The 24745-nt window shown below is 54.2% G+C and overlaps 1 protein-coding gene across 1 annotated transcript in view; it reads left to right on the top strand.

The window, feature by feature from the left end:
- The first annotated feature begins 1432 nt into the window (after positions 1-1432).
- Positions 1433-24745, top strand: part of B4GALNT4 (beta-1,4-N-acetyl-galactosaminyltransferase 4) — a 45103-nt gene continuing 21790 nt past the window's right edge. Inside the window, 1 exon segment of the mRNA XM_029061721.1 lies at positions 1433-1621. Coding sequence (XP_028917554.1) covers positions 1471-1621 — 151 coding nt within the window. The 5' untranslated portion in view covers positions 1433-1470.

Here is a 24745-nt window from a genome sequence, read left to right as displayed (position 1 = left end):
CCCCCTCCCGACGCTATTCCTCCCCCCCAAAACGAATGACCCACCTTCCTCTCTCCCCTCCCCCTTTTCCAACCCCTTTCCTCCTCAACCGTCCTTTCTGGGGCGGGGGCTTCCCCCCGGGCCCCCCCCCCGGAGGGCGTCCAGATGGTCCCTCCCGCCAGGTGGATGTTTGCGCGTTGGCGTGGAGATGAAGGCCGGGTGCAGCCTAACCTGTCGGGCTCCCGGCCGTCCCGGCGGCCCATTGGCTGCGGCGGGGAAGGCCGGGCTCCGATTGGCCGGGGGCGGCGCGGCGGCTAGCGGTCCCCCTTTCAGGGTGGGTAGCGCGGTAGCGGGGATGCTCGGCCCGGCGGCGGCGGCGGCGGCGGCGGCGGCGGCGGCGGCGGACAAAGGAGCGCGGGGCGGCGGCGGGGGCACCGTGGTCCGGGCCCGCTCGGCCCGCCCGCTCACCCTTCCTCCTTCCTTTTCCTTCTCCTTTCCCTTCCCTTCCTTCCCCGTAGAGGCCGGGCCCGGCTGGGTCCCCCCTCTCCCGCCCCTCCCCCTCCCCCGGGCCCGGATGGTCCTGCACGGGGGTCGGCCTCCTCCTCCTCCTCCTCCTCCTCCAAGCCTCCGGCACCGGTGACCATCGCCTCCTCCTCCTGCTCCTCCTCCTGCTGCTGCAGCTGCTGAGAGACCCCCTGGACATCTCCTCCCCCCCCCGGACGTTCCCCCCACCCCCACCCCTGGACATCCCCCCCGGACATCATCCTCCATCCCTGGACATCCCCTCCCCCCCTTGGACATCATCCCCCCCATCCCTGGACATCCCCCCCTGGACACCCCCCCCCCGGACATCATCCCCCCCCGGACATTCCCCCCCGAACATCCCCCCCCCCCCCGGACATCATCCCTCGGACATCATCTCCCACCCCTAGACATCCCCCCCCCCCGGTCACCATCCCCCACCCCTGGTCATCCCACCCCCGACATCCCCTCCCCCCCGGACACCACCCCCCTCCGCCGGAGATGATGCCCTCGGGCCCGGCCCGGCCCCCGGCGGGGAGATGAAGCTTGGGCCGGGCGGGGGTCGGAGCCGCAGCCTGCAGACGCCCCCCCGCCGCCGGGGCGGCCCGGGGACACGCGGGCCCTGAGCGACCCCCACCCATCTTCCCCCCACGGTCCCCCACCCGGCCCCCGAGAGCCCCCACCCCCTCCCCCAAGGGTCCCCGACCCATCCCCCTCCAAGGGTCGCCTTCTCATCCCTCCCCCACTCCCCATCCCTGGGCCCCCTCTCCCCCTTCCTCCCCCCATTCCTGAGCCCCCCCATCCCCCCCAAGCCCCTCCTCCCCCTGAGGGTCTCCTCCCCTCCCCATCCCCCCGAGGGTCCCCTCCCCACCCCCCCCAAGCGTCCCCTCCTCCCCCTCCCCATCTCCCGAGGGTCCCCCCCCCCCCCCCGTCCCCGGCCGGCCTGGGGGCCGGCGATGCCCGCCGAGGATGCTGTGGTTCCCGGTGAAGAAGGTCCGGAAACAGTTTAAGCTGCTGCTGCTGCTGGTGCTGGTCACCTGCGCCGCCTGGCTCACCTACCTGCACATCAGCCTCGTGCGCCAGGGACAAGCGCTGCGTCTGCGCCTCGGATACGGCCGAGGTACCCGGGACGGGGGGCCCGGGGGGGCCCTGACCCGGGCTCAGGCGGGGACCCCCTCCCCCTCCCGCCCCCGCCCCCCAGACAGACCCTCGGATCCCCCCTCTCCCCCTTCGCCACCCTGTGCCTCAGTTTACCCCTCTGGGAGCGGAGGAGGGGCACCTCTGCGGGACGAGGGGGTCTCTGGATTTGGGAGCGGAGAGCTAAGAAGGAAAGGGGACACGTCGGGGCGGGTGACGGAGAGGGGCGGTCTGGCCTTTCCAGTTAGGCCCCGACTGGCGTCCCGGCCGTATCCGCTCGTCCCTGCCGGCGGCCTCGAACCCGGAGTCAAGACCGCAAGCTGCCCGTCCCCGGTTCCCCCGGGGATTCCGAGGGACGTGGTGGGGGACGGCGGGGAAACGGAGGGATGCGGCTGCGGGAACTCCCGTCGGCTCTCCGGGGAATTTAGCGGGGCTTTCCGTGGGTCAGTCGGTGGTACTTACGAGCGCCGTGCTGTGCCGATCTGCCTCGGGAGGGTGACGGCGATTGAAGCATCCAACGGCTCGCCGTGTGTCCAGGCACCGTGGGAGCCACCGGGGTGGGACGGGCGAATCCGGTTCGGACGCAGTCCCCGTCCCCCGTGGGGCTTGCGGTCTTAATCCCCTTTGACGGACGAGGGGGACGAGACCCTCCCGACCCGAGAAGTGGAGTGACGGACCCGAGGTCCCACGGCGGACGAGCGGTGGAGCTGGGATCGGAACCCAGATCGGAACCCAGATCCTTCCGACTTCCGGGCCTGGGGTCTATCCCCCGGTCGCTCCTTCGCTAATACAACGGAGGTGGTAGGAGAAAAATCTCTGCCTTCGAGGAGTTTACGGTCTAGGGGACCTGTTGCCATTTCCACCCTCTCTGGGCTCCGACCGGGGTTTGGGGGAGGGGGCTTTTCCAGGGCCGGGGGGACCCCAGAGCTGGTGTCTGCGGTCTGCCCGTCGTGGCCCAGGGATCCGGGGCGGAGGTGACCTCTGGCCCGTCCTCGAGGGTGTCCTCTGCCAGCTTGAGCCCCGCATTCCCCTTCCCCCAAATTCCGGGGGCTTGGAGTTCGGGACGGTCCGGGAAGGCCCCGGGGGCGACCCGCGACGTCCGGGCCGTGCCCGTGGCCTTGCCGGCCGTGGAGCGGGGCCGGCCCGGTGGGGGTGGCCCGAGCGCGGCCGTGAGGGAGGGAGGAGTCCAAACCACTGGTCGACTGGGGGGGGACTCCACAGCAGGACCGGCTGACGTCCTCCCGCGACCCCGAAGGAGCCGTCCTCTCCGTTGCCCTGCCTCCTCGGCCGCACCCCGTCCTTAAGGATCTCCCATCCCGCCTGGCCCCCAGTCACCCGTTTCCCACCTTCCGGTTAGCAAGTCCTTCTGGAAGTCTAACCTTCTTCATTTTCTTTCATGGTATTAGTTAAGCCCTTACTCGGTCCCAGGCACTCTACTGAGCACTGGTGTAGATAATAATAATAATAATGACGGCATTTGTTAAGCGCTTACTACGTGCAAAGCGCTGTTCTAAGCGCTGGGGGCATACAGAGTGATCAGGTTACCCCTCGCGGGGCTCCCAGTCTTAATCTCCTTACAGATGAGGGAACCGAGGCACAGAGAAGTTAAGCGACTGCCCGAAGTCACCCAGCTGACAAGCGCGGAGCTGGGATTAGAACCCGTGACCTCTCGGACCACACGGGGCTCCCGGTTTAATCCCCATTTTGCAGGTGAGGTAACGGAGGCCCGGAGAAGGCGAAGGCGACGTGCCGAGGTCACCCAGCAGCCGGCAGGGGCTGGAGCTGGGATCAGAACCCCAGGTCTTTCCGAATTCCAGGCCGGGTTCTATCCGCTAGGCCGCTGTCGCTTCACTCTTTTTCCTCCTTCTCCTCCTCTTTGGTTCTGCCTTCCAGGGGACAAAGGCAGGTCCCCCTCCCCTTCTCTAGGCCTCAGTTTCCCCCACTTGTAAAAAAGAGGATGGCCACTGGGCTCCGCAGCTGAGGAAGTCACCATAACCACACTTCGGGGTGGGGGAGATGCCGGGTCTGAGGATTTCCCAGTGACCTTTCTTCCGGCATCCCGCTTACCAACCGGTTGTCCGTCGCCCGGCCCGACCCAGTGTTGTTCCTCATTCCGGATCACGCTCTTTTCCCACGTTCTCCGAGGGCACCGGACTAGGCCATCCCGTCCCCAGACAGGTCAGCCTCGTGCCCATCCCCCTGTGGAGGAAGAATAGTCCAGTGCTCTGCACATAGTAAGCGCTCAATTAAATACTATTTGAATGAATGAATGAAGAATAACTGGCAGTGTTGCTGCCTGTGGTGTGGACAGCCTTCTGGCTGAGGGCTACCCCATCCTCCTCCCTGAGGTGATGAGGAGAATGATAATGCTGTTTAATTAATAATGGGTCATGGGTTCGAATCCCGGCTCTGACACCTGTCAGCTGGGTGACGGTGGGCAAGTCACTTCACTTCTCTGGGCCTCAGTTCCCTCATCTGGGAAATGGGGATGAAGACTGTGAGCCTCACGTGGGGACAACCTGATGAGCCTGTATCTCCCCCAGCGCTTAGAACGGTGCTCTGCACAACAGTAAGCGCTTAACAATACCAAACATTATTATTATAATAATGCTTATTGTTATGGTATTTATTAGGCGCTTACCGTGCTGGGCACTGTACTTAGAGAAGCAGCGTGGCTCGGTGGCAAGAGCCCGGGCTTGGGAGTCAGAGGTCATGGGTTCGAATCCCTGCTCTGCCACTTGTCAGCCGTGTGACTGTTGGCAAGTCACTTCACTTCTCTGGGCCTCAGTTCCCTCATCTGGAAAATGGGGTTGAAGACTGTGAGTCTCACATGGGACAACCCGATTACCCTGACCGGCGCTTAGAGCAGTGCTCTGCACGTAGTAAGTGGTTAACAAATACTAATTTAAAAAAAAAAGTGACCTGCCCAAGGTCACATAGCAGGCAAGGAGCAGAGAAGCAGCGTGGCTCAGTGGAAAGAGCATGGGCTTGGGAGCCAGAGGTCATGGGTTCGAATCCCAGCTCTGCCACTTGTCAGCTGTGTGGCTGTGGGCGAGTCACTTCACTTCTCTGTGCCTCAGTTACCTCATCTGGAAAATGGGGATGAAGATTGTGAGCCTCATGTGGGACAACCTGATTATCCTGTATCTACCCCAGCGCTTAGAACGGTGCTCTGCACCTAGTAAGCGCTTAACAAATACCAACATTGTTGTTAGGACTCCCAGGCCCGGGCTCTATCGCTTCCCTGGTAAAAGGAGAGTTTAGCGGGCGGAGGGGGGAGAAGGGATGGGTTTTCCATGGCAACCAGGGGGCATCTCCCTGGGAGGGGTATTGGGGTCCGGCTCCTGCCCGTTGGCCGGACCGGGGGGCGGGGAGGGGACAAGGGGAGGCAGGCGGGATTCGGGGCCGGGGGCTCTGTCTTAGCCAGACCAATGAGTTAGGCTCGTCGTGGTCGTGGGCACCCTGGGCGTGGGTTGAGAACGGGCAGCCAACCTTTGGGGTGGGGGGCCCCCAGGGCTTGGCCCGAGACCCTCATCCTCCATCACCTGGGAAGTTGGGAGGGGCTGACCCGGAGCTGCAGTAGAAGGGAGTTAGAGAAGCAGCGTGGCCCGATAATAATAATAATAATGATTATGGTAAGCGCTGACTCGGTGCCAGGCACCGTACTAAGCGCTGGGGTGGAGACCAGCAAATCGGGATGGACACGGTCCCTCTCCCACTTGGGGCTCACAGTCTCCGTCCCCATTTTACAGATGAGGTCACTGAGGCACAGAGAAGTGAACTGAATTGCCCAAGGTCACAAAGCGCTTAGGACAGTGCACGTAGTAAGCGCTCAATAAATACTATTGAATGAGCAGACAAGGGGCAGAGCTGGGATTAGAACCCGTGACCTTCCGACTCCCAGGCCCGGAGTCTATCCACTGTGCCGTGCTGCGTCCCGAGCCTAGTGGATCGAGCACAGGACTGGGAGTCGGGGGGACCCGGGTTCTAATCCCGGCTCCACCACGCGTCGGCCGGAAAGGTGTCCGTTGTCGTATTGGGCTCTCCCGAGCGCTTAATACGGTGCTCTGCACACAGTAAGCACCCAATAGAGACAATTGAATGAACTAACTCGTAACTACCCCCGTGCTTAGAACAGTGTTTGGCACGTAGTAACTGCTTAACAAATGACATCATTGTTGTTATTATCATGATTAGTATTATCAGCTTAGATAACAGGAAGAACTTCCCGGTGGGGTTGGAAGATTTTGGACTCCCCGAGAGCAGGTGGAGCGGGCTGGGGACGAAAAACTTCCCATCTCGAGGCGAGGGATGGAGAAGCATCATAGTGTGGTGAATAGAGCCCGGGTCTGGGAGTCAGAAGGTCGTGGGTTCTAATCCCGGTCCCGCCACTTATCAGCTGTGTGACTTTAGGCAAGTCACTTAACTTCTCCGTGCCTCAGTTCCCTCGTCTGTAAAATGGGAATTAAGACCGTGAGTCCCACGGGGGACAACCTCATTACCTTGTATCTACCCCAGCGCTAGGAACAGTGCTTGGCACATAGTAAGCGCTTAACAAATACCATCATTATTATCATTAGTCTCCGCGCTTCAGTGACCTCATCTGTAAAATGGGGATGGAGACTGTGAGTCCCAAGTGGGATGGGGACTGTGTTCAACCCAATTTGCTTGTCTCCACCCAGTGCTTAGTATATAATAGAGAAGCAGCGTGGCTCGGTGGAAAGAGCCCGGGCTTTGGAGTCAGAGGTCATGAGTTCGAATCCCAGCTCTGCCGCTTGTCAGCTTGTGACTGTGGGCAAGTCACTTCACTTCTCTGGGCCTCAGTTCCCATCTGTCAAATGGGGATGAAGACTGTGAGCCCCACATGGGACAACCTGATTCCCCTGTGTCTACCCCAGCGCTTAGAACAGTGCTCTGCACATAGTAAGCGCTTAACAAATACCAACGTTATTATAATAAATGCGTAAAAAATTATTATTATCAATAAGGGGAAGGACCAGGTGACCCAGCCCCTAACTTGCGATTGATTTCTGTCCAACCTCTTGGCTGGAGACTCCATCAATCAATAGTATTTATTGAGGGCTTACTACTACTCGTGATAACTGTGATGTTTAAGCGCTTACTATGTGCCAAGCACTGAACTAAGCGCTGCGGTGGTGACAAGATCATTCATTCATCCATCAGTCGTTTTTATCGAGCGCTTATTGTGTCCAGCGCACTGGACTAAGCGATCGGGAGAGTACGATACGGCGGTAAACAGACACATTCCCCGCCCACAACGAGCTTACGGTCTTCAGGACCGTAAGACAATCAGGTTAGTATTTGTTAAGCGCTTACTGTGTGCCAAGCACTGAACTAAGCGCTGGGGAAGAGGCAAGATCATTCAGCCAATCGTATTTATCGAGCGCTTACTGTGTCCAGCGCACTGGACTAAGCGATCCGGAGGGTGCGATACGGCAGTAAACAGACACATTCCCCGCCCACAACGAGCTTACGGTCTACAGGACCGTAAGACAGTCAGGTTAGTATTTGTTAAGCGCTTACTATGGGCCAAGCACTGTTCTAAGCGCTGGGGGAGATACAAGGGAATTAGGTTGTCCCACATGGGGCGCGCCATCTTCATCCCCATTTTCCAGATGAGGTCACTGAAGCCCAGAGAAGTGAAGTGACTTGCCCAAGGTCACACAGCTGACAAGTGGCAGAGGCGGAATTAGAACCCACGACCTCTGACTCCCAAGCCTGGGCGCTTTCCACTAAGCCACGCTGCTTTAGGTTGGACACAGACCGTGTCCCGTAGGCGGCTCCCAGATGAGGTCACTGAGGCCCAGTGAAGTGACTTGTCCAAGGTCACCCAGCAGACAATTGGCAGAGCCGGGATTAGAACCCAGGTCCTCTGACTCCCAAGCTCATGTTCTTTCCACTAACACATGCTGCTTTCCCAGAATGCCTGTCGATTGTCGTATTGGACACTCCCAAGCTGTTAGCACAGTGCTCTACACGTAGTAAGCGCTCAACAAATACGATTGAATGAAGTCCCGCAATTCTTATTGTGGCAGAGGGCTGTCCTAAGCGACCGGAGGTGCATGACAGCAGCGTGGCTCAGTGGAAAGCGCCCGGGCTGGGGACTCAGAGGTCACGGGTTCCAATCCCAGCTCCTCCGCTTGTCAGCAGCGTGACTTTGGGCAAGTCACTTCACTTCTCTAGGCCTCAGTTCCCTCAACTGTAAAATGGGGATGAAGACATTACCCTATTTATTTTGTTAATGAGATGTACATCACCCTGATTCTATTTATTTGCTATTGTTTTAATGAGATGCTCTTCCCCTCGATTCAGAGCAGCGCTCTGCACACAGTGAGCGTTCAATAAATACGATGGACTGACCCCCAATGGGGTCGGGGGTCCGACGAGAGCCCCTATCCGATATCCGTCTCCCCCGATTAGACCGTAAGCCCGTCAAAGGGCAGGGACTGTCTCTATCTGTTACCGATTTGTCCATTCCAAGCGCTTAGTACAGTGCTCTGCCCATAGTAAGCGCTCAATAAATACTATAGAATGAATGAATGAATGGCTGGGAGCCCCATGAGGGACAACCTGATGACCTTGTATCTGCCCCAGCGCTTAGAACAGTGCTTTGCATATTGTAAGCGCTTAACAAATGCCATCATTATTATTATTATTTTTATGATACAATAGAGGATCGGGGCGAGCACAGGGTCTGTGGAGGATGCCAATTCGAACTCGCCCCCCACTCCCAACCCCCAGCCTGGGAGAACGCTGGTTGGGGGACGGGGGGGACCCTCCCCCGACTCTCCCTCCCCGGCCCGGGATGTGACCTCGTTTTACCGCGGCCGAGCCTTGGCCAAAACCCACAGGAGGACGGGGGAGGGGCTGCAAGCGATTTTTTTAATTTATTTTTTGCAACCTCGGAGTCAGGGATATCGGACAGGGGCTCTCGTCAGACCCCCGACCCCACCGGGGGTCAGTCCATCGTATTTATTGAGCGCTCACTGTGTGCAGAGCGCCGGTCTGAGCGCATGGGAGAGGACGACGTAAACTATAGCAGACCCATTCCCTGCCCACAACGAGCTTACAGTCTGGGGGGGTGGGGGACAGGCTTTATTATAAATAAATATGGATATGGATGCGAGCGGCGTGGGGCTGGGAGGGAGAGATGAATAAAGGGAGCGAGTCGGGGTGACGTGGGAGGGAGTGGGAGAAGAGGAAACGGGGGCTTAGTCGGGGAAGGCTTCTTGGAGGAGGTGGGCCTTCAGTACGGCTTTGAAGAAGGGGAGACCGGTGGTCTGGGGGATTTAATAATAATAATAATTATGTTGGTATTTGTTAAGCGCTTACTATGTGCCGAGCACCGTTCTAAGCGCTGGGGTAGACACAGGGGAATCAGGATGTCCCACGTGGGGCTCACAGTCTTAATCCCCATTTTACAGATGAGGTCACCGAGAAGTTAAGTGACTTGCCCAAAGTCACACAGCTGACAAGTGGCCAAGCCGGGAGGATGTGGGCCCGGGGTTCGGCGGTGAGATAGAAGAGATGGAGGGACAGGGAGAAGGTCGGCATTAGAGGAGCAGAGTGTGTGTGTGTGGGGGGGGTGTTAGGCCAAGGAGCTGGTTGACGGGAGGGAAGAGACAGGATCGAGTTACCTGATGGTACAGTGTTTAGGCCAGTGCTCTGCACACAGTAAGCGCTCGATAGGATCGAATGACGGAGCGGGGGGAGGCTGGGAGGAGGCGGGGTCCACCGGAGGGCCCGGGGGTGTCGGGGGGGTCCGGTGAGGCTGGTGCTGGGGATGGAGAGAGGCGGGAAGCAACCCATCCGGCCTGGGCGAGCTGGCTCGGATCCAGCGCGGCGTCATGTTCCTGATAAAATAAACCCTTCCTTATCTGCCTACAAGGAGATAATTACCCTCTCTGCCTAATTGAACACTCAGATTCCTTGGCCGAAATAATGAGGCCGGCGGTGGCGGGGGAATTCAGGGCGAATTCGGAGAGGGGGCCAAGTGTAGGGGACCCAGAGAAGAAGGCCGGGATCTTCTCCTCGGCTCTCAGCTCTGTCTCCGGCCCTGAGCGCTTAGTATGGGGCTCGGTAGGCCTTCAGTAAATACGATCGAATGAGTGAAAGTGTGCTCTGATAGCCAGATTCATTCGCTCATTCAGTCGTATTTATCCAGCGCTTATTGTGTGCAGAGCACTGTACTAAGCGCTTGGGAGAGTCCGATAGAGCAATATACAGACGCATTCAGTGCCCGCAACGAGCTTACAGTCTAGAAGAGGGAAGACAGACATTAATATAAATCAATGAATGAGATATGGACATAAGTGGCGTGGGGATGGGAGGGGGAGATGAACGAAGGGAGCAATTCGGGGCGACGCAGAAGGGAGTGGGAGAAGAGGGAAGTGGGGAGGTCAGTCAGAGAATAATAATGTTGGTATTTGTTAAGCGCTTACTATGTGCAGAGCACTGTTCAAAGCACCGGGGTAGATACAGGGTCATCAGGTCGTCCCACGTGAGGCTCCCCATTTTACAGATGAGGTAACTGAGGCACAATGAAGTGACTCGCCCACAGTCACACAGCTGACAAGTGGCAGAGCCGGGAGTCGAACTCATGACCTCTGACTCCCAAGCCCAGGCCCTTTCCGCCGAGCCGCGCTGCTTCCCGGATCCGGGCAGGGGTCGTTCCCCTTCTCCCCTCAGGGCCCTTGGGGGGTTTGGGGGTGGACAGAGGGGACCCCCCCGGGAGCAGCTCAGTCCGGGCACCGAGCGGGGGTTAGGCTGGGCCGCCCAGAACGCCCAGATCTTCTTAAAGGCAGGTCAGCCGGGGTCAGGCTCTCCATCGTCGCTGGGGAAGGTGTTGGGCTGAGCCGCTTCCCGAGTGATTCACTGCTCCCAGACACAAACACACACACACACACACACTTGCATGCACACAGTTGAGGGGGGCAGGGGGTGGGGGGCAGGAAGGGGTCGTGCACATCTTCGCGGGATTGCGTCTAAAAGGCCGGAAGGGATGTCTTTCCTTCTCCGCCCGCCTCTGCTCATCTCCGTCTCAAGGATGTTTCATTCTATCGTATTTATTGAGCGCTTACTGTGTCCAGAGCACCGTCCTCAGCGCTTGGAACGGACAATTGGGAAGCAGCGTGGCTCTGTGGAAAAGAGCCTGGGCTTTGGAGTCAGTGGTCATGAGTTCGACTCCCGGCTCTGCCACTTGTCAGCTGTGTGACTGTGGGCGAGTCACTTCACTTCTCTGGGCCTCAGTTCCCTCATCTGGAAAATGGGGATTAACTGGCAGCCTCACGTGGGCCGACCTGATGACCCTGTATCTCCCCCAGCGCTTAGAATAGTGCTCTGCACATAGTAAGCGCTTAACAAATGCCAACATTATTATTATTATTATTATTATTATTCGGCAACAGATAGAGACCATCCCCGCCCGCCGACGGGCTCACGGTCTAAGAGGGGGAGACGGACGGCAGAACAAAACAAAGGGTGTGTGTTTCTGTGCACATCCCAAGAGGGAGAGGGGTGTGTATGTGTGTGTCTGTGTGTGTCTGTGTCTGTGCTCATCCCAAGAGGGGTGGGGGTGTCCGTGAGTGTGTATATTCGCACGCACACACCTGGTGTGTGTCTGTGTGTGTGTTTGCATTCATTCAATAGTATTTATTGAGCGCTTACTATGTGCAGACACTGTACTAAGCGCTTGGAATGTGCAAATCTGAATGCGTGCCTATGTCTCGGAGGTGTACCTGTTTCCGTGTCTCTGCATATCTAGGGATGTGGATACAGGTTTGTGTACCATCCCAAGTGTGTGTGTGTGTGTGCAAGCATGCTGTGTCACACCTCTCCTAAGCGAATTGTTTGCCGAGTTTCTGAAGAACAGAAAATGAGAACATTTCTCATTTTCTTCCTGGTTGGCGCGTTCCCAGGGCTCTCAGCACTCCTAGCCCCATTTAGACGCCCTCCCTGTTAAGAAATGGGCAAGATTCTCTATAATTTGGAAACAACGTGGTTCAGTGGCAAGAGCCCGGGCTTGGGAGTCAGAGGTCATGGGTTCGAATCCCGGCCCTGCCACTTGTCAGCTATGTGACTGTGGGCAAGTCCCTTCACTTCTCTGGGCCTCAGTGACCTCAACTGGAAAATGGGGATGAAGACTAGGAGCCTCACGTGGGACCACCTGATGACCCTGTATCTCCCCCAGCGCTTAGAACAGTGCTCTGCACATAGTAAGCGCTTAATAAATACCAACATTATTAGAGAAGCAGCGTGGCTCAGTGGAAAGAGCACGGGCTTAGGAGTCAGAGGTCATGGGTTTGAATCCCGGCTCCACCACCTGTCAGTTGTGTGACTTTGGGCAGGTCACTTGACTTCTCGGTGCCTCAGTGACCTCATCTGTAAAATGGGGATTAAGACTTTGAGCCTCTCGTGGGACAACCTGATTCCCCTGTATCCCCCCCCGCGCTTAGAACAGTGCTCGGCACGTAGTAAGCACTTAACAAATACCATCATTATTATTAATTGCAGTGGGGCCGGGGTAGAGTGAGCCTCTTACATGCTTGGGTTCTAATCCCTGTTCCGCCACTTGCCTACTGTGAGACCTTGGACAAGTCACCTACCTCTCCGTGCCTCAGTTTCTTCATCTGTAAAATGGGGATTCAATATCCATTCTCCCTTCTGTGTAGTCCACAAGCCCCATGTGGGATAGGGACTATGTCTGACAATTACCTTGTATGTCCCCCAGTGTTTGGCACATAGTATCAGTTACCACACTTACTATTATTATTTGGGGCATCTGGACTCTAAGACTGTAAGCTTATTAGGGGCAGGGTCTGTGCCTGCTAATTCTGATATGTTGTCCTCTCCCAAGTGCTTAGTACAGTGTTCTGCACGTAGTAAGCGCTCAGTAAATACCTGTGGTGGATTGATCTCGTCAGCCCCGTCCCCATGACCAGTTCTTAGAGGCCGAGCGGTGGGCTGGCCTAGGGTCCGGGAGAGGAGGAGGGTCTAGATGGATCAATATTTTTATTATCGTTGCTTTAATGGTATCAAGCGCTCACTCTGTCCCAGGCACTGTACTGAGCGCTAGGGTACATACAAGATAATCAGTTTGGACACAGATCCTGTCCCACATGGGGCTCACAGTCTTAATCCTCATTTTATGGATGAGAGAACTGAGGCACAGAGACTGTAAGCCCGTCAAACGGCAGGGACTGTCTCTATCTGTTGCCGACTTGTTCATTCCAAGCGCTTAGTACAGTGCTCTGCACACGGTAAGCGCTCAGTAAATACTATTGAATGAAAAGTGACTTACCCAAGGTCACAAAGCAGACAGGTGGCTGAGCTGGGATGAGAGCCCAGATTGTGAGCTCGCTGTGGACAACGGGGAATGTCTGTCTATTGTTACGTTTTACTCTCCCGAGAGCTTCGTACGGTGCTTCGCACAGGGTGAGCACTCAATAAGTATGATCGAATGAATGGATGAAAGGTCTTCTGACCATTAGACCACACTGTTTCACTTTGAGGGTCATCGCCCATCATTGAGCGAGCATCCCTCAGGGAAAAGCAGGGTGGGGAGGCAGGGGTCCGATCTCCGGGGTCCACGCTGGGACCAGGGGGCAGGTTACGGGTTTTGTTGGTGGTCCTGTACCCTCCCACCCCTCTTCCTGTTCCTCTCCCCAACACACACGCAGACCAGGTTTAGGGAGAGTTCCCCAAAGTGGGTTAATCAGAGCCACCAATCAATCAATAGTATTTATTGAGCACCTACTATGTACAGAGCACTTTAATAATAATAATATTGGTATTTGTTAAGCACTAACTATGTGCAGAGCACTGTTCTAAGCAGTGGGGTAGATACAGGGTCATCAGATTGTCCCACGTGAGGCTCACCGTCTTCATCCCCGTGTTGCAGCTGAGGTCACTGAGGCCCAGAGAAGTGAAGCGACTTGCCCACGGTCACCCAGCTGACAAGTGGCCGAGCCGGGATTCGAACCCTTGACCTCTGACTCCCAAGCCCGGGCTCTTTCCACTGAGCCACGCTGCTTCTCTTTACCAAGAGCTTGGGGGAGGGCAGTGTAAATGAGTAAATATAGATGCCCCCTGCCCCCTAGGAGATTAGAGTCTTGGGGAGGGGTGGTGGGGAGAGACAAGTGGGGTGATTTGTCTTGGAAAACAGTCTTAGAGAAGTCTAAGAAGTCTAACAGTCTGAGAGAAGCAGCGTGGCTCAGTGGAAAGGTGATGGAAAGTGGAAAGGGATGGGTGCTGGTCTCCATCCGTGGCGCCGGTGGGCCCGGCAGGACGGAGTGGGAGGGTGAGCAGGAACGTGGAGATCGGAGGCCAGGTTCCCCCACCCCTCACCAACATTTCCTGGCTCCCAACCCCCTCCCCGGGCCCGCCCCGGGGAGATGCCCTCGCCCCACAGCACCCCCAAGTCGCCCCGCAAGCGGCCCCGGCCCCAAGCCAAGAAACGAGGCAGCGGAAACGAGGGGCTCCGCATTGGTAGCCGTACATCGTCCCCCTCCTCCCCGGGGGTCTACAGACCGCCCCCTCAACTCACACCCCAGCTGGAGGTCGGAAACAATGGGAGAGGGGCTAGATCAGACCCTCGGGAATCAGGCCCCGACCCTAACCCCCGTCTCTTCACCGGCAGTGGGTCGGGGGGGTCTGCTGTGACCCCCCTGTGACCGAACCTGGACCCCCAATCCCCGGCCTCCTCCTGCCCACCCGGCCCCCTCCCCGCACACATGGTTGGCACCCGGTATCCGCTGACTCGGTCTCTGCCCCTGTGACCCTGCACCCCCCGCCTCCAGAACAAGGCCCCAAACCGGGGACAGGACCTCCTCGTCCCTCCAAGTCTGGGGCGAACCCCTGCTCCCCGCCCCCCAAGGCTAGTCTGAGCCCCTGGTCCCCCGAGCCCACCCGAGCTTGGGTCTGTGTCCCCTCCCCCCCAGCCAACTCCCCGTGTCGCCTGCAGTGAATCGCCCTTTTGTGCTACTCTGGAGCGGCGCGGGAGCGAGACCGCCAGGAAGGATGCCGGGCCGGGGGGACCCGAGCTGAAGCTGGGGCTGCTCGCCCCCTCCTGCCTTGGCCGCCTCCCTGGGATCTTCCCATCTCTCCCGATAGGTGGGGTGGGGGGGTGACGGCAGTGGCAGGGGAATAATAATAATAACGACAATTGTGGTATTTGTTAAGCACCTACTATGTGTACTGAGCGCTGGGTTGGATACCAGCAAATCGGGTCGGACCCAGTCCCTGTCCCACGTGGGGTTCACAGTCTCAATCCCCGTTTTACTCGTGAGGGAACTGAGGCAAGTGAAGTCACTTGCCGAGGCCGCAGAGCAGACAAGTGGCGGAGCCGGGATTAGAACCCATGACCTTCTGACGCCCAGACCCGGGCTGCTTTGCGGCCCACTGCCCTGCCCCCAACCTTGTGCGGCTGCCCACGGCCCGCTCCTTGGGGGGGAGACTCCCTCTGAGCCCCCGCCTCCGTCCCTGGGCCCCCTCCCACCAGAGGGACGGGAAGACCGGGGAGAGGGGCCTGACCTTGCTGAGAAGCCCCCCCACCCCAAGCCCCGCTGGACACTCTTCCTAATCTATTTGTCAACTGTGTGACTTTGGGCAAGTCACTTCACTTCTCGGTGCCTCGGTGACCTCATCTGTAATAATAATAATAATAATAATGTTGGTATTTGTTCAGCGCTTACTATGTGCAGAGCACCGTTCTAAGCGCTGGGGGAGATACAGGGTCATCGGGTTGTCCCACGGGAGGCTCCCAGTCTTCATCCCCATTTGACAGATGAGGTCACTGAGGCACAGAGAAGTGAAGTGACTTGCCCACAGTCAGCTGACAAGTGGCAGAGCCGGGATTCAAACCCATTTTCTCTGACTCCCAAGCCCGGGCTCTTTCCACTGAGCCACGCTGCTTCTCATCTGTCAAATGGGGATGAAGACTGCGAGCCCCACGTGGGACAACCTGATTACCCTTTATCTCCCCCAGCGCTTAGAACAGTGCTCGGCACGTAGTAAGCGCTTAACAAATACCAACATTATTATTATTTTAATGACTGTCTCTCCCTGTAGACTGTAAGCGTCATGTGGGAAGGGACCAGCTCTATGTATTTTAGGCTCCCAAGCATCTAGTACAGTGCTCTGTACCCCATAAGCGCTCAATCAATCCCCATGATTAGGGTGTGGGAGGTGGGCAAGCGAGTGGGAAGTGACGGTGGGGTGCGGGGAGGTGGATTTAAGCCACGCACAAAGCACACAGCCTCCTCTCTCCTGAATTTATACACATCCAGCCCTCTCTGAGTTTAGAAACACTCACACACTACCTTCTTTATCCTCAGCTTACACACCCCGGCCACACAGCCCTCTTTCTCCCAGATTTATACACACATGCACACACAGCCTCCTTTATCCATTCATTCAATCGCCTTGAACGCTTACTGGGTGCAAAGCACTGTACTAAGCGCTTGGGAAAGTATCCTGAGTTTATACACACACGGTCCTTCGTCCTGAGTTTTTACACACACACGCATACACTCCCCTCACGCCCGAGTTTATATACACACAGCCCCCTCTCTCCTGAATTTATGCACACATACACGCACTCCCCTCACTCATTCATTCAACAGTATTTATTGAGCGCTTACTATGTGCAGAGCACTGTACTAAGCGCTTGGAATGTATAAATCGGCAACAGATAGAGACAGTCCCTGCCCATTGACGGGTTTACAGTCTAATCTCTCCTGAGTTTATATACACACAGCCCTCTCCCGAGTTTATACACGCACACAGTGTCTTCTTTATCCCGAGTTTGTACTCGCACACACACACACACACTTCTCCTTTATCCTGAATGTGTATACACACACACACACACGCACACTGTCTCCTTTATCCTGAGCTTCCACACATACACACGCAGACATCCCCTTCCCTCGTTCTCTCAGGTTTATACACCAAACGCACACCCCTCCCTCTTTCTCTCAGGTTTATGCACACGCAAAAATGCACACACAACAATGTACACAACAGCCTCCTTTATCTTGAATTTATACACAGGCAGTCCTCTCTCCTGAGTTTAGACACACACACATGCACTCCCCTCACTCCTGAGTTTATATACACACAGCCCTCTCCCAGGTTTATGCACACACACAGTGATTCCTTTATCCCGAGTTTGTACTTGCACACACGCACACACTCTCTCCTTTATCCTGAGTGTGTATACACATGCATACACGCACACTGTCTCCTTTATCCTGAGCTTACACACATACAGACGCAGACATCCCCTTCCTTCTTTCTCTCAGGTTTATACACACGTACGCACACCCCTCCCTCTTTCTCTCAGGTTTATGCACACACAACAATGCACACAACAGCCTCCTTTATCCCGAATTTATACACAGGCAGTCCTCTCTCCTGAGTTTATACACACACACACACACACGCACTGCCCTCACTCCTGAGTTTATGTACACACAGCCCTCTCCCAAGTTTATACACGCACACAACGTCTCCTTTGTCCCGAGTTTGTACTCACACACATTTTCAGTCAATATTCAATAGTATTTATTGAGCGCTTTCTATGTGCAGAGCATTCATTCATTCATTGAATAGTATTTATTGAGCGCTTACTATGTGCAGAGCACTGTACTAAGCGCTTGGAATGTACAATTCGGCAACAGATAGAGACAGTCCTTGCCCAGTGACGGGCTTACAGTCTAATCGGGGAAGAGAAACAAAAACAATGGCAGTAAATAGAATCAAGGGGATGTACATCTCATTAACAAAATAAATAGGGTAATAAAAATATATACATATGAGCAGAACGCACACACTCCTTTATCCTGAGTGTGTATACACACACACACGCACACTGTCTCCTTTATCCTGAGCTTACACACATACACACACAGTCATCCCCTTCCCGCTTTCTCTCAGATTTATACACACAAATGCACACCCCTCCCTCTTTCTCTCAGGTTTATGCACACACAACAGTGCACACAACAGCCTCCTTTATCCCGAATTTATACACAGGCAGTCCTCTCTCCTGAGTTTATACACACACACACACGCACTCCCCTCACTCCTGAGTTTATATACACACAGCCCTCTCCCAAGTTTATACACACACACAGTGTGTCCTTTATCCCGGGTTTGTACTCACACACATTTTCAGTCAATATTCAGTAGTATTTATTGAGCGCTTTCTATGTGCAGAGCATTCATTCATTCATTCAATAGTATTTATTGAGTGCTTACTATGTGCAGAGCACTGCACTAAGCGCTTGGAATGTACAATTCGGCAACAGATAGAGACAGTCCCTGCCCAGTGACGGGCTTACAGTCTAATCGGGGGAGACAGATGGACAAAAACAATACCAATAAATAGAATCAAGGGGATGTACATCTCATTAACAAAATAAATAGGGTAATAAAAATATATACATGTGAACAGAACACACACACTCTCTCCTTTATCCTGAGTGTGTATTCACACACACACGCACACTGTCTCCTTTATCCTGAGCTTCCGCACATACACACGCAGACATCCCCTTCCTTCTTTCTCTCAGGTTTATACACACAAACGCACACCCCTCCCTCTCTCTCTCAGGTTTATGCACACACAGAAATGCACACACAACAATGCACACAACAGCCTCCTTTATCCCGAATTTATACACAGGCAGTCCTCTCTCCTGAGTTTATACACACACCTACACATCCTCCCAGATTTATACACACACACAGGCCCCTTTATCTTGAGTTTATATACACACAGAGTCCTCTCTCTCCAAGGTTTATGCACACACAGGCCTCTCTCTCCCCTGAGGTTTAAACACACACAAATGAATGTCTTTTCTCTCCCAAGTACACACGCACACAAATCTCTCTCCAACATTTGTGCCCAAACAGGCCTCTCTTTCTCTCTCCCTCTGCCCTGAGTTTTTATGCACACACATACACGTCTTTTGAGTTTTTATGCACAAGCCCACACAGACACACGTCTCCTCTCCCAAATTTTTATCCATGCGCACACACTCACACCCTTCTCTCTCCCAAGTTTTTATACACACACATCTCTCGCCTGAGTTTTTATGCACACATCTTTCCTCTCCCAAGTTTTTACACATACACACAGTCTTGGGGGGAGGACAGGACAGGACTTCCCCGTCTCCAACCCCCACAGCTGCCGCTATTCAGCACTGACCGCCCCCCTCCAGACGGAAGTCCCAGAAACTCCCGTTTGGACCACCGTGGTATTTATTGAGCGCTGGATCTGGGCAGAGCACTGCACTATGCGCTAGGGTGGTCAATACAGGAGTTGGTAGACACAGTCGCACCCACAAGGAGCTGACGGTCTAGGAGATGGTCATTAAAGTATAGATAGGGGAAGTAGGAGGAGACAGACAAATTAAATTAATTAGGGGGAAATGGCAGAGTTTCAGGGTATGGACGGGGGAGGGTGAGCCTCAAGGGGATTAAAATTAATCCAGATTAATTAATCCAGACTCAAGTTGGTTCATTCATTCTTTCAACTATATTTATTGAGCTCTTAATGTGTGCAGGGCACTGTACTAAGCACTTAGGAGAGGACATTCGAACAGTAAACAGACACATTCCCTGTCCACAACAAGCTTCCAGTCTGGACAGGGGGAAGGCAGAGAAGCAGCGTGGTTTAGGGGAAAGAGCCCGGGCTCGAGTCAGAGGTCGTGGGTTCTAATCCCGCCTCCGCCACTTGTCAGGTGTGTGACTTTGGGCACAGAGTGGGGCTCACAATCTCAATCCTCATTTTACAAATGAGGAAACCGAGGCCCAGAGAAGTGAAGCGACTTGCCCAAGGTCACAGCAAGCGGCGGAGCTGGATTAGAACCCATGACCTTCCAAGTCCCAGGCCTGTGCTCGTGTGCACTGGTCGGGGGAGGGTGGGCAGGTTAGGTACCGCGGCCACTTATAGCCACTGTGCCAGTGTGTCCTGAACTCCAGGAGTCCGGCCTGCCAGCCGGGCATCACAAGATGGAAGTGTGGGGTATTTAATGCTTGCTGTATGCCAAGCACTGTAATCATAATGATAATGTCCATTCAGCGCTTACTCTGTGCCAAACGCTGATCTCAGCGCTAGTAGAGAGAAGCAGCGTGGCTCAGTGGAAAGAACACGGGCTTTGGAGTCAGAGGTCATGGGTTCGAATGACGGCTCTGCCACTTGTCAGCTGTGTGATTGTGGGCGAGTCACTTCACTTCTCTGGGCCTCAGTTCCCTCATCTGTAAAATGGGGATTAACTGTGAGCCCCACGTGGGACAACCTCATTCCCCTGTGTCTACCCCAGCGCTTAGAACAGAGCTCTGCACATAGTAAGCACTTAACAAATACCAACATTATTATTATTATTATTATTATTATTAGATACAAACTCCTCAGGTTGGGCTCAGTCCCTGTCCCCCATGGGGCTCAAAATCTCAATCCCCATTTGACAGATGAGGGAACTGAGGCCCAGAGAAGTCAAATGGAGAAGCAGCATGGCTCAGTGGAACGAGCCGGGGGTTGGGAGTCAGAGGTCACGGGTTTGAATCCCGGCTCTGCCACTTGTCAGCTGGGTGACTGTGGGCGAGTCACTTCACTTCTCTGGGCCTCAGTTCCCTCATCTGTCAAATGGGGATGAAGACTGGGAGCCTCACGTGGGGCAACCTGATGACCCTGTATCTACCCCAGCGCTTAGAACAGTGCTCTGCACATAATAAGTGCTTAACAAATACCAACATTATTATTATTATTATATTTATTGAGCGCTTACTTTGTGTAAAGCACTCAACTAAGCACTCGGGTGAGTACAGTATAACAACAGACACATTCCTGCCCACAACAAGCTCACAGCTTTTGTAGATTGTAATTTCCTTGTGGGCAGGGGTGGTGTCTACCAATTCTGATGTATCGTACTCTCCCAAGTGCTTAGTACAGGGTTCCGCACACAGTAAGCACTCAATAAATCCCAGTGACCGATTGATTGAGCCTGGGAGTCAGAAGGACCTGGGTTCTAATCCCGCTCCGCTGCTTGTTTGCTGTGTGACCTTGGGCAAGCCACTTGGTTCTGTGGACCTCCATTGCCTCATCTGTAAAATGGGGATGAAGACCATGATTCCCATGCGGAACAGGTTCTGTGTCCAGCCAGATTAACCTATATCTACCCCAGCGCTTAGTACAGTGCCTGACACTCATTAATTAATTCATTCATTGAATTGTATCTATTGAGCGCTTACTGTGTGCAGAGCACTGGACTAAGCGCTTGGAAAATACAATTCAGCAACAAAGAGAGACAATCCCTGCCCACCGCGGGCTCACCGTCTAAGAGCGGGCAGACAAATATCAAAGCAAGTAAACAGACATCAATGGCATCAATATAAATAAATAGAATTAGAGATATATATATACACATCAGAATAAGTAAAACAGGCATTAATATCAATAAATAGGATTATAGGTATGTACATATAAACACTTGTAACATTGTTGTATGCTTAACAAATGCCATAAAAAACCAAAAAGCTGAAAGACTCTACAGAAAGCAAGGAGCCAAAATGTCCCAAATATTTGTAAATTCCTCCATTCACCGTAAGCCCCTCGTGGGAAGGGATAACGTTTACCAATTCCGTTGTATTGTCCTCTCCCAAGCGCTTAGCCCACTGCTATTGTTTTAATGAGATGTTCATCCCCTCGATTCTATTTATTGCTATTTTTCTTGTCTGTCCGTCTCCCCCGATTAGACTGTGTGCCCGTCAAAGGGCCGGGACTGTCTCTATCTGTTACCCATCCGTCCGTTCCAAGAGCTTAGTACAGTGCTCTGCACATAATAATAATAATAATGTTGGTATTTGTTAAGCGCTTACTATGTGCAGAGCACTGTTCTAAGCGCTGGGGGAGACACAGGGGAATCAGGTTGTCCCACGTGAGGCTCACAGTTAATCCCCATTTTACAGATGAGGGAACTGAGGCCCAGAGAAGTGAAGTGTGACTCGCCCACAGTCACACAGCCGACAAGTGGCCGAGCCGGGATTCGAACCCATGACCTCTGGCTCCAAAGCCCGTGCTCTTTCCACTGAGCCACGCTGCTTGAACGAATGAAGGTCAGAGCTCAGGAAATGCCGCTGGCCGATGGATTAGTGGCAAAAAGCTAAGAACCACTTTCTAGCAAGCCACAGGCTCAGAGTTCATTATGCATCCAATTTTTGAGTTCTCTGTCGTTTCTCTGAGCCACAGGGGATTGCATTCATTTCAGCCCCTGCACGCACATAAGCCCTCACAGTCACGCCACTTGATGCTTATCAGCCGAAAACATCTCAAGACAGCAAGAAGCCGAAAAGTCTCGTAGACCCTAAACTTCTTGTGGGCAGGGATTACGTCTACCAACTGTTTTTATACCAGACCTTTCATCTCCACCCACACCGCCGCCACGTTAATACAGTCACTCGTCCTCTCCCGCCTCGATGACCGCATCGGCCTCCTCGCCGACCTCCCAGCCTCCTGCCTCTCCCCGCTCCAGTCCATATTTCACTCCGCTGCCCGGATCATTTTTCTACAGAAACGTTCAGGGCGTGTCACCCCCTTCTCCTCAAAAAACTCCAGCGGTTGGCCCATCCACCTCCACATCAAACAAACACTCCTCACCGTTGGCTTTAAAGCCCTCCACCACCTCGCGCCCTCCTACCTCACCTCACTTCTCTCCGTCTACAACCCAGCCCACACACTTTGCTTCTCCAGTGCTAACCTTCTCACTGGGCCTCCATCTCGTCTGTCTCACCGCCGACCCCTGACCCTTGTCCCGCCTCTGGCCCGGACCGCCCTCCCTCCTCAAATCCCACAGATCACAACTCTCCCCCCTCTTCAAAGCCTTCCCGCAGGCCCACCTCCTCCAAGAGGCCTTCCCTGACTAAGCCCCACCTTTCCTCATCTCCCACTCCCTTCTGTGTCACCCTGAGTTTCTCCCTTTGCTCTTCCCCTCTCCCCATCCCACATCACTGCAGCGTGGCTCAGTGGAAAGAGCGCGGGCTTGGGAGTCAGAGATCGCGGGTTCTAATCCCGGCTCTGCCGCTAGTCAGCTGTGTGACCTTGGGCAAGTCGCTTAACTTCTCTGTGCCTCAGTTACCTCATCTGTCAAATGGGGATTAAAACTGTGAGCCCCACGTGAGACAAACTGATCACCTTGTATCCCCCAGCGCTTAGAACAGTGCTTTGCACATAGTAAGCGCTTAACAGATACCACAATTTATTTATTTATTTTATGTCCATATCTGTCATTTTATTTATTTGTATTGGTGTCCGCCACCCCCCACTCTAGACTGTAAGCTCACTGTGGGCAGGGAATGTCACTTTTTATCCCTGTATTGTAGTTTCCCTAGTGCTTTGTACAGTGCTCTGCACACAGCCAGCGCTCAATAAATGCCACTGATTGGCAGCAATGAACGAACAATGAATCCGCTATCTTGGAGTTTTGTAGGTGACATTTACTATTCTCTACCAAGCTTTTTGTAGTACCTTGGCAGTGGTATTTATTGAGTGCTTACTGAGTGCAGAGTGGGCCTAATGGATGGAGCCCAGGCCTGAGAGTCAGAAAGACCTGGGTTCTAATCCCGGCCCCACACTTGGCTGCTGTGTGACCTTGGCCAAGTCACTTGACCTCTCTGCACCTCAGTTACCTCATCTGTAAAATAGGGATTTAGACTGTGAGTCCCATGTGGGACAGGGACTGTGTCCAAACTGATTAGCTTATGAGAAGCAGCGTGGTTCAGTGGCAAGAGCCCGGGCTGGGGAGTCAGAGGTGATGGGTTCTAATCCTGGCTCCGCCGCTTGTCAGCTGTGTGACTTTGGGCAAGTCACTTAACTTCTCTGGGCCTCAGTTACCTCATCTGTAAAATGGGGATGAAGACTGTGAGCCCCACGTGGGACGAGCTGATCACCTTGTATCCCCACCCCGCCCCAGCACTTAGTACAGTCCTTTGTGCACAGTAAGCGCTTAACAAATACCATCATTATTAGCTTGTATTTACCCTAGTGCTTAGACCAGTGTTTGACATATAGTAAGCGCCTAACAAATATCATCACTGTACTAAATGCTTGGGAGACTACTATGTAGCAGAATAGCAGCATGGTTCGGTGGAAAGAGCCCAGGCTTGGGAGTCAGTGGTCATGGGTTCGAATCCCGGCTCTGCCACCTGTCAGCTGTGTGACTGTGGGCAAGTCACTTCACTTCTCTGTGCTTCAGTTACCTCATCTGTAAAATGGGGATTAACTGTGAGCCTCACGTGGGACAAGTTGATGATGCTGTATCTACCCCGGCGCTTAGAACAGTGCTCTGCACATAGTAAGCGCTTAACAAATACCAACATTAGAGAAGCAGCGTGGTTCAGTGGGAAGAGCCCGGATTTGGGAGTCAGAGGTCATGGGTTCAAATCCCAGCTGGGCCACTTGTCAGCTGTGTGACTGTGGGCAAGTCACTTAACTTCTCTGTGCCTCAGTTACCTCATCTGTCAAATGGGGATTAAAACTGTGAACCCCACGTGGTACCACCTGATCACCCTGTATCCCCCAGCACTTAGAACAGTGCTCTGCACATAGTAAGCTGACAAGTGGCAGAGCCGGGATTCGAACCCATGACCTCTTACTCCCAAGTCCGGCTCTTTCCACTGAGCCATGCTGCAAACACTAATAATAATATAGTATTTGTTAAGCGCTCACTATGTGCCAAGCACTGTTCTAAGCGCCGGGGTAGATAACAAGGTAATCAGGTTGTCCCATGGGGGCCTCACAGTCTAAACTCCCCATTTTACAGATGAGGTATCTGAGGCACAGAGAAGTTAAGTTACCCAAGGTCACACAGGAGACAAAGGGCAGAGTTGGGATTAAAACCCAAGTCCTCCGACTCCCAAGCCCGGGCTCTTTCCACTAAGCCACGCTGCTTCTCTTACTGGGTACTGTGCTAAGCGATGGGGTAGGAAGGAGATATTCATTCAGTGGTATTTATCGAGCGCTTACTATGTGCAGAGCACTGTAGATCAGATACAGCCTCTGGGGGAGGGAGGAAGGACCGGTCCG

The sequence above is a fragment of the Ornithorhynchus anatinus genome, chromosome 3, assembly GCF_004115215.2.
Source record: "Ornithorhynchus anatinus isolate Pmale09 chromosome 3, mOrnAna1.pri.v4, whole genome shotgun sequence".
Classification (NCBI taxonomy): Eukaryota; Metazoa; Chordata; class Mammalia; order Monotremata; family Ornithorhynchidae; genus Ornithorhynchus; species Ornithorhynchus anatinus.
This window is presented reverse-complemented; position numbering and strand designations above follow the sequence as displayed.